This window comes from Sodiomyces alcalophilus (assembly GCF_042370955.1).
Source record: "Sodiomyces alcalophilus JCM 7366 unplaced genomic scaffold ACRALscaffold_1, whole genome shotgun sequence".
NCBI lineage: Eukaryota > Fungi > Ascomycota > Sordariomycetes > Glomerellales > Plectosphaerellaceae > Sodiomyces > Sodiomyces alcalophilus.
The window spans coordinates 6435212-6445760 of record NW_027263532.1 but is presented as its reverse complement, the minus strand read 5'-3'; the positions used below and the strand labels follow the sequence as shown (position 1 = coordinate 6445760).

The 10549-nt window shown below is 40.1% G+C and overlaps 2 protein-coding genes across 2 annotated transcripts; one reads left to right on the top strand and one right to left on the bottom strand.

Annotated features, from left to right (window-relative positions):
• Positions 1 to 655: 655 nt before the first annotated feature.
• On the top strand, positions 656 to 1328 carry ACRALDRAFT_1026371 (uncharacterized protein; the record flags this gene model as incomplete). Its single annotated transcript, XM_071014792.1, has 2 exons — positions 656 to 921; positions 1031 to 1328. The coding sequence occupies 2 exons, from the start codon at positions 656 to 658 to the stop codon at positions 1326 to 1328; spliced, it is 564 nt and encodes a 187-aa protein (XP_070880210.1).
• Positions 1329 to 2907: 1579 nt separating this feature from the next.
• Positions 2908 to 6051, bottom strand: ACRALDRAFT_2016103 (uncharacterized protein; the record flags this gene model as incomplete). Its single annotated transcript, XM_071019831.1, has 3 exons — positions 2908 to 2925; positions 2988 to 3311; positions 6046 to 6051. 3 exons carry the CDS (start codon positions 6049 to 6051, stop codon positions 2908 to 2910), a joined length of 348 nt encoding a protein of 115 aa, XP_070880209.1.
• Positions 6052 to 10549: the final 4498 nt, after the last annotated feature.

Genomic DNA, 10549 nt, shown 5'->3' with positions numbered 1-10549 from the left:
AGTGCAGGGGCGATAAGGATATATTCTATAATAGGGAGGTGAGGGTAGAAGACGCGAATTAAATAGACGTTATGCCTACCTAGGTAGGTAGGTAGGTAAGGTGTACGTTGTACGTTGTAGTAGAGGTACGAAGTAGTTGTACGAAGTAGTTGTATAAAGTAGTTGTACGAAGTAGTTGTACGAAGTATATACGGTACTTTGCGTTATCGCGTAGACCCACTATAACCCACTAATTATAGTCGGAATAGTAGGACTTACGGTCGTTCCAGTTAAGCCCTTATTATAAACAGCGTATAACTTGAATAGGCGATTAATCTATTAATTTAATTAACTCTATAGAAATCTCTAATCTGTTTACTAAAATCCTGCCCTTATTCCTACGGCAGGCCTACTCCTATTTCCGGGCCTAGAATAACTCGTTCCGAACCTGCTTCGGGCCAGCCTATATAATAAAAACTCCTATCTTGATTATGCGGGTGTCTTAGATCCGCTTATAGACCGGCATAACCTATTCCGTGCCCACTATAGGTCAGCCTATGGGACAGAAGTTGGGCTTTTGATGGGTTTGCGTTTTATCTATGTCGTGTCCACTATGCTTGCTGTGTCTAATGAGCGACGTTCGATTAACGGATTGCCTCAGCCAAGACGCTTGCCCATGTCTTTGAGCCCAATATCAAGGCGAGGGGGGTGGCATAAGGCCTTCTTTGGTGATTTCACTGTTCACTTGTTCGGCCTCGCGAGCTGGATTCCTATCATCATCTGGGTCCGCTACAATGTAGCCGACATATCCAACATACACGGCTCGTCTATGCACCCTTTTCTCAATGAGGACATCGACACCTCTTGGAAGCGGGACGTAGTCCTCAATTGGAAATGGGGCCGCAAACACAATCTGCACAGAGGCATGATCGTTACCTTCAGGTCGGTGAACAACAGACCCCACCACATCCGCCGTTTGTATATACGTTGGCAGTATATCTACTGGCACCAACACAGCTGACTTTTCGCGTTGAAAACGTGTCTCGTTTAGGAGCCCATACAATCCGGAGACCGTTGCCGTGAAGAGAGTCATTGCCCTCGAAGGTGACATGGTGCGGACGACGGTCCCATACCCTGATCCAGTCGTGAAGGTGCCGCAAGGCCATGTCTGGGTAGAGGGGGATGGACCGCAAGGCAAGAGCATTGATAGCAACACGTACGGGCCAATTGCGGTCCAGTTGATTACGGGAAGGGTCACCCATATCTTGTACCCATGGCGCAAATTTGGTAGAGTCAAATGGTGGGAGTACGGATCACGGCCGTGGCATTATTCTAGTAGGAACTTTTGAGGCAACCTCGGACACACAAATCTGGCTCTAGTAGTCATAACCTGGGCGGCCCTTTGATTTCCGTGAATTGATAACGGACCGAAATAGCCAGTGATTTATCTCAGGAACACCAAGCTTCTATTACAGAGGCTATTCGAGAACAGGACCGGAATATATTATTCCGATCCGAAATAAGATATAAGTTACCCGAAGGATTAAGGCTAAGATTTAGTATTATTAGGCATTTATGCCTAAGGTCTCTAATAAGCCTAATAGGTGTTATAAACAGTATATAACTTAAAGTATATAATTAAGTATTAGCATTATTAATATAGGGCTTAACTAGAATAACCATAAGTCCTATTATTCCGACCATAATTAGTGGGTCTTAGTGGGTCTACGCGATAACGCAAAGTACGGTATATACTTTATATAACTACTCCGTATAACTACTTCGTACCTCTACTAGTATAACATACACCTACCTACCTAGGTACAACGTCTATTTAATTCGCGTCTTCCACCTTACCTCCCTACCTAGGTATTAACATATCCATTTCGCCCCTAAACTCAGCTAAAATAAGCCCTAAATCATAATATAGCAAGGAATTTATCTGCCCGTGTGCCTGGTTCCTACCTATCCAGTACGTTATACCTATATATCTATATCCCTATGTACCTAGGAAAATTATAATAGTTAATAAGATATGGGAAGTGATATAATAGGCGGTACCTATATACCTATGGTGATTATACCTATGTACCTACTCAACTTCTATATATAAATTAGGTGTGATACTTAGGGAGATCGGACGTCACGTTATTGGCCCACTAATTACGGTCGCGGTAGTAGGACTTACGGTCGTTCCAGACAAGCCCTTAATATAATTTTCTCTTTAGAAATCTCTAATCTGCGTTATAAAATCTTCCCTTTAATCCTACGGCAGACCTATTATTATATAGGCTGGCCCGCTATAGATATAGAACTAGTTATTCTGGACTACCGGTATTTATACGTCCCCTGTTTACTATTTGCTATCCACTTAACTCTAAATCAGAAGGTAACGCGAGAGCGTGTATAAGTAAGATCTTATCCGTGAATACTAAGCACCGGTATTTATACTAATAATTATTATCCACTTAACCCTAATTAGGAAGGTAAAGCGACTATATATATAACTCTAATCTTAGCTTTAAATCTTCCGTACCGGTACTTTAAGATAGGCAAAAGATAATATAAATTTTTAGTAACTTATACGTTATATAATAAAAAGTTAATTTATAGCTTATCCTAAGTATATTTATATTAGCCCTAAGTCCCCTAGAATTCACGATATCCTATAGCTATCTAAAGGCGGCGATAGCCTTTACTATAGCCATTTATAAAGAGCTACTTAATACCGTAAAGGCCTATTACCATTAATTTAGATTCAGAGTAACTAAATTACGCTCTAGAATACGCGTAGGTAGAGTATTCTTTTTTATAAAGAGACTGGATATTCCGACTATACTACTTGGATATTCCGACTATAGTTCTTGTGGGACCCACCTTTCCAGCTAATCAACGTTTACTTCGTAGACCATATATAAAATACGATGACTAATTCAACCCATCAAGCTATCAAGATCATCGTCAATTAACTTCAATTAATAACGCGACTACGCAATAATACAAACAACAATAATAAGGCGATATCCGTGGGCATAGGCGTGGAAGAGGCTGTGGAAGAGGCTGTGGAAGAGGCTGTGGAAGAGGCTGTGGAAGAGGCTGTGGAAGAGGCCGTGGAAGAGGCTGTGGAAGAGGCTGTGGAAGAGGCTGTGGAAGAGGCTGTGGAAGAGGCCGTGGAAGAGGCTGTGGAAGAGGCCGTGGAAGAGGCTGTGGAAGAGGCTGTGGAAGAGGCTGTGGAAGAGGCTGTGGAAGAGGCTGTGGAAGAGGCTGTGGAAGAGGCTGTGGAAGAGGCTGTGTAAGAGGCTGTGGAAGAGGCCGTGGAAGAGGCCGTGGAACTGTTATTGCTAGAGGAGGTCGCGGAGCTATTTCTTCTACGATCGGCTTCAATCAAACGCATAAGCTTATCGGTTAATTACAGCAGCAGCAATAACAACAATAACAACTACTGCCTTTAATTAATCTAAGCGATCAAATTAATCCAAAGCGTTAAAAGGCGCTAGAGTGGTTTATAACCGTACTTCGTAGCTATATGTCTATTTTTCCGAAATAGGGAAAAGATGTTGCAAACAGCGTATAACTTAATTACGTAAAATAAGCGATCGATCTATTAATGTAATTAACTCTATGGAAATCTCTGATAGTAGTGCTAAACTCCTGCCCTTATTCCTGCGGCAGATCCACTCCCACTTTCGGGCCCGGAATAATCCGTGCCGGACCTGCTTTAGACTAGCCTATACGACACACCCCCCTAACTAAGTAACTATTCGGTAGTAATTTAGTTAAAGTTATTTACAGACTTCTTTTATTAATATATCCCCTTCTATAACGTCCACGTAGCTTCTATTAAACTTCTTTTCTAGCTCTTCTAAATACTCTAGTCAGATCTCCTCTAGCTTATGACTATAAAGACGTCCCTATATATCTATTACTCCTACCTGTTTCCTAAAGCTTATAAACTTTTCTTTAGATAATGTCTTTATTAACTTATTAGCGATTATATTAGCGCTTACTATATAGCTAACTTTAATCCTTCTATATTACTACGCCTCTTATAACTAGCTGTTATATATATTTATATACCGTAATCGTATACTTAATTAAGCCATCTCCGCCGTTAATAGGCGTATCGTTTAGCTATCATCGTATCGAATCCTTAATCGTAGATTATTAAATATCACGCTTATCGCCTTTAATAGCCTCTTCGTGAATATCCCTTCCTTCGCACCGTATATAAGCGAGAGTAGCTCTACCTTTATTATTAACGTTATAACTATTACTTACTTATTAGCTCGCCAGGCTACTATGCCTCTAAATAGGCGTACTATAAATACCTAACTACTCCTTTGATTAATTAAGTTATCCGCGAAGGACGCGTCGGTGAATACCTCGATAAAGTCGCCTCCACCTAATTCCAGGGCGTAGGTTTACGTGGCTAGCAGATATCGGATTAAATGGTTGGCTGCTTTATGATATTAACGGCTCGGGTTTATATTGAATGTGTAGAGTCGAGATACTATAAACATGATATCGGGACGTGATATTACTGTGGCGTATAGAACGGATCCTATCTTATGTTAATAGTTTTTAATAGTGGTAGACTTTCCTGTGTATAGTAGTAACTCTACCGGCTTTATAGGGCTTATAGGCTTATAGTTAGATACCATTAATAATAGGTATCCTACCTTCACGATATAATCGCGTTATAATAACTATATCTTCTTTAAGGGAAAGTCTTAAATAACCTTAATACTAAGGAACGACTATAATGGCTGCCCGCCTCATAGGGCGTAGTGCGTTTAGACGCTCGCGATAGCTTATTCTATCTCTTTTTTAAAGTCTTCCTTAAAGCCCATTACAATATTATCTATATAGAATAATAGTATTAGCCCACGGCGTATATAGCAGTAGGGCCTTTATGGCACTATCTTGAATCCCTCCCTTTTTAGCACTTTTATAATATGCTTTTACTATAATAATAAAGACTCTTATAGCCCTAATAGCGCTTTTTTTAGTAATAATAATTAACCCGGCACCGCGGTCCTGAGTAGGAACCGTATATATATATCGTATAGTAGAGGGGCGTGTATAAACGCGTTAACGACGTCGTATTATATTAAGAATAGATCGAAGCGGGCGGTAATCGCTATTAACGATTTAAAGGAGTGACCGGCGAGAGTAGCCGTATATATATCTTTGAATAAGTCCTGATACTATTAATCTCCGCGGACTATTAGTTTAGCCTTATACTTTTATAAAAGGCTATGCTTATTAAACTTATAGGTTATCGCCTATATATATCTAAGCACCTAATACCCCTTTACCCTATCCTTCGGCACCGTGATCTAGGAGCCTATCTCTTTATAACTCTTTAGGTAATCCATTTAGGCTTATCGGAATAGGGTCTTGTATAGGTGGCCTTTAAGGTCTTATTGATTTCTTGGGGGGCTAGTAGTTATTTACGGTGTATCTTACGGGGTCGCTTAAATGCCTTTTTAATTTTTAACTATATTAGCGGCTTATTATTTAAATTACGGACTAATAGGGTATATCTTCCTATATTAAACACGGAGATCTAGACGCGGTTACTACTATAGCTTCGAAATTTAGCTCCCCCCTGCTTTATAGGTATATAGCCCGTGAAAGTAGCCGCCGTAAGCCCTGCCTAAGTGTGAGCGGCTAGTCACAAGTTATTTATAGAGTAAGGCCGAATAATTAAATTATCTAAAGCTAAGGAGAAAAGAAGGAAAGGGGAAAACTCTATAGGTGCTTACGACCTAAATATAATATCGCGGCGACCTACTAGGAACACGCTATAATTAGTCGGAAGATCCGGTGCCCTACCGGATTATCTTTACGCGGTTAACCCGTAATATTACCCCCCTCCCCCCTTAGTGAGTCGTTAACCTTCGGTGTGGGTTCGTGAAGCGTTATTATTCGATTAAATAACGCCTCTTTATTAATTAAATAACGACCCCTAGTAGCTCTTTAATCCTAAATAACCTCTCTATTCGTTAAAGAGTGCTTAAGGTAGGCCTTTATAGTTATACGATTAATTAATATAATATATACAGGCATTATTATTATTTATAGACGGGTCGTAGGATCGTTCCTTCTATATAAGGAACCAATATACGTATCTTCCCTAACCGTATAACTCGCTTATTAATAATACTAACTTTACCCGTACCTCTATTATTCCGTTTTTTCTTCTTTTCTTTAATAATATCCTTTACTATTAGTAGTACGTTTTCTATCGCCCACTACCCTTTCGTATACCGTTTTATCGTTCTAACCCCTTATCTCTCTCTTTAGAAGATATTTAAGTTTTTAGGATTATCTCCGGCCCCTAAGGTACGTTTCCTATTCTTCCTATAAGCCTCGCGCGACGTTTACTAACTTATATATATAATACAGGGGGCTAATAATAATAATAATAATAATACCGGCAAGGAGGCACCTACTCCTACCCCGGCTAGTAAGGAGATTACCACTCCTGCCTTAGCTATAGACCGCCGCGCCTAGCTAGCCCGAGCCGCTAAGGCTAAGGGTAAGCGTTCCGCGGGCGAAGCTTCTATAGTAGTTAAGAGCCCCGCGAAGCGCGCTCGTGGAATAAAATATCCTCCTAGAGGGACGCGTTTAGTCTTCTGCTACGCTTATATAAAGGCTATTACTAATAGCTAGGATAGGCGGTGCTACCGTGACTAGTTAGGACCCAGAGTAAGGATACCCGACCCTAAGTGCTATAACTACTTAAAGGGCGGTTATAGGTATATTCCTCCTCCGCTTAGGATAACTAGTCCGTTAATAGCACTCTTAGAGGCGGCGAAGGTGGTTAACGATAACCCCTTTTATAGCCCTAAGGTAATAAAGGCGCTTATAGCGGCTTATTTAGCCTTCTAAAAGGCGTCCGGGGTTTTAAAAAAGACCTCTAGTACTTTATAGAAGGATAAGCCTATCTTAATACCTACTAACTCGGGTACCGGTAAGCCTTACTTATCGGTATAAGCCACCGCCTCCCCCCCCCGCGAGGACTCCTATTTCGTGGTAGGTAGACCTATACCTATCACGGCGCCTCCTATTATCGTTATATCTATTCCTAGCGTAACGATTACCTTTATAGGGGTAGAAGGCCTACGCCGGCTTAACCGGTTCTTATAGGTAGTTAAGAATATTATAGGGGTTATATATATTAAGGTAAAGGACGTTAAGTCCTTTAAAGGAAAAAAGACGGATAGGCAGGCCAAGGTCGCGGCGTCTATATTATCTCCCGTTATCGCTAAAAGCGTTAACGGTTATAAGGATATTCGTAATAACGTTAATCTTAATACCTAAACCCGGTAGCTAGGGGCGGGGCTTATCCGCCCCGACTTAATTAACGTGGACGGCTTAGCCGTTATTCTAACCTTTATTTAATCCTTACCGCCTTTCTTATAACTCGTTTTTTTCTTATACCGTTCGCGTAGTCCGTTATTAACTTTAATCGGGCTATACTTCTCTTTATAGCGGTCTAAAGCGGTTAATTCTTATAGGGACTCTATCGGTTCCTAAGATATCTAAGCGTATCCTTCTTACTTTACTAACGCCTCTCTCCTTACGCCTCTACCTACCTTCCTATTCCTAGCGTATAAGGTCTCCTTTACTATCTATTCGTCTTCTTTAAGACAGTTATAAATTAATCCGGGTTAGGGGTCGTATAGGATTTAACTAGGAAGCGGGTCTTCGCTTATATATCGTAGGAGGTTTATATAAAACCTTGGATATATATTTAAGGGTATATTTAGTTCTATAATATACGGGTTAATAACCTTAGTAACCCTATACTTTTAGTATAGCTAGCTTAACTTATACGACGGTCTAGGGGTAGAGTAGTTTATAAGTAAGAGCTATATAAGGTCGCCTTTATAAAGGCGTTTAGCGGGGATATAACGCTTATTCGCTAACTCTTCCTATTATAGCTATATAGCCGCTATAAAGGCTTAGGCGAACTCTATAGCGTCCTAGAGGCGGCGAAGTAGGTTATAGGCTACGAACTCCTAAGTGTTACTACTTAGTTCCTTATAGATCTGGATCGGGTCGATATAGTATCCGTGTTTAAGGAAGAACGGGCTTATCTTAGTAGTAAAGCTTTCTTAGTTATTTAACGCTAGTTAGACGGCGGGTAATAACCTATCCTAATCGTCTTAGGCGTAGTAGACGAAGGCTTAGAGGTACGCCTATACTTCTTAGTTTACTTATTCGGTGGCTTTATCGGTCTAGGGGTAGTATACTATACTTAATCGTTATTCGATTTTAGCTAATTTATAAAAGTATCGCTAAAAGCGACTTATCTAGTTAGAGCCTTTATCGCTTATAATTAAATAAGGTATACCGTGGAAATAAAAGTGATAGTATAAGAACCGTTCGGCGCACGCTTCTGCTTCTATAGAATCTATCGCTTTAAGGGTAATAGCCTTTATAAGTCGATTAGTTATAACCTAAAGGTACCTGCACTTTTTCTTTTTAGCGGGAGGCAGATCCGTTATAAAGTCTATTAATAGGTCGCTCCTTATCCGTTTAGGAATCGGGAGCGGTTTTAAGAGTCCTTATTAAGCGTTCCTCTATATATGGCTCTAGTAATAGATATCGTAGTTACGTATAAACCTGTGTACGTCTTAGTTTATTCCCGGCTAGAGGAAGCGTCTTACTATAAGGGTACTTATATTATTTTGCCCCGGATAACCTTTAATCGTACAGTCGTGTATAGATTAGATTACTCGCGTTTATAATATACTCCCTTCTTAAGCTCCCGGTACCTATAGGCGATCTTAGAATATTAGTAGTCCTTATAAGGTGATCCCGTATTCGGTAATCTAGGCTTAAAGACCTAATAAGGGGGAAAACTATCGATCGCCTTTAGATACGGCTTATATAGCTTAGCGATACTAATTATCTTTTTCTGCTATAGTGTTCTATAGCTATTATAATTCGTTATTAGCTTTAAATACTTATAGGTGTTCGCGAAGGAGGCGGATCTTTAGGGGGATTAAGGACTCTGGGATTAACTATATATATCGCGCCTATTCCTATTTATCGGAGAAGTCCTTTAGGTTATCTTATTCTCTTCGTAAAAGAGTATCGGTAGTATAGTTATCGGCACCTTTATGGTATTCTAGCACGAAGTCGAACTAGGTAAGCTCGCCGGCTTATCGGCTTTATCTCTTGTTAAGTATTTTCTTTATTATAAAGTATTCTAGGGCCTTATAGTCGGATAGGATTATAAAGCGACTATAACTTAGGAGCTCTGCTCTTTAATACGTTACGTAACTTATAATCGCTAATATCTCCTTATCGTGGATAGGGTAGTTATACTCGGCTCCTATAAGTCGCCTTAAGTAGTAGGCGACCACGTAATAACGTCCTTATTTATCTTCTTAAACTAATATACCTCTTAGTATAAATCCCGAGTAGTCGGTTTCTATAAAGGTCTTATTACTTAAAACCTATTATCATAGGATCGGTTCCTCCTAGAACCTTTTCTTAACCTCTTCGAAGGCCGCTTATTCGTTAAGACCCTAGGAGAATACTCGATCCTTCTTTATTAGTCTTATTAGGGCGGCCGTGATATAGGCAAAGTTCTTTATAAATATACGGTAATAGTTTATAAAGCCTAAAAAGCTTCGGACTCCCTTTACTAAGGTTAGGGCTTCTTATTCTTAGGTCGCCTTTAGTTTATCGGGGTTACACGAAACGCCTTAGCCGGCGGTGATTATAAACCCTAAGTACTTTACGGTCTTTATACTAAACTCGTACTTCGCTAGGTTAAGCGTTAATCCTGCGTCGCTTAGCGATTATAGTACTAGATTAACCTTCTTCTTATAGTTATATAGTGATCCGCTTAAGTAAATCAGGATATCGTCGATATATACGGTAATAAAGTCGTTAAGGTAACGCTATAGCGTTTTATTAATATATCATTAAAAGGACGCGGGGGCGCTACTAAGTCCGAAGGGGTATACTAACTATTTAAATAAGCCGAATCGAGTTTAAAACGCTATCTTCGCTTTATAGCTAACGGCTATTCGGATCTTATAGAACGTAGTAACTATGTTAAGCTTTATAAACCACTTAGCTCGCTCTAGGTTTTAGAGTGTCTCCGTAATTAGTAGGAGAGGATAGCGGTCTCTTTAGGTGATCGTATTTAGGGCACGGTAATTATAGTAGAATCGTAACCCTCCTCCTAGCTTTTTTATAAATAGAACTAGAGCTTTAGCGGCGGAGCTGCTAGCTTATATAAACCCCTTATCGATAAGGTTAATAAGGGTTTTCCGTAGGACTAAGAGTTCCTCTCTGGATATATTATAGAGAGGGCCCTAGGATAGTTCTAGCTCCTTACTATCGGGCCCTTATATAAGGTTTACTTTATAGTCTAACCTAGGTCGATAAGGGGGAAGGCGGTTCGCTTATAAATCGGAGAATAAATCCGGAAATCGTCGTAGTATCTCTTCTAGGATATACTTTCGGGGGTCGACTAGAGATTTACCTTAGAGGGCCTTATCGATATCTTTAATACTAACTATATAAAGCGCGAGTTCCT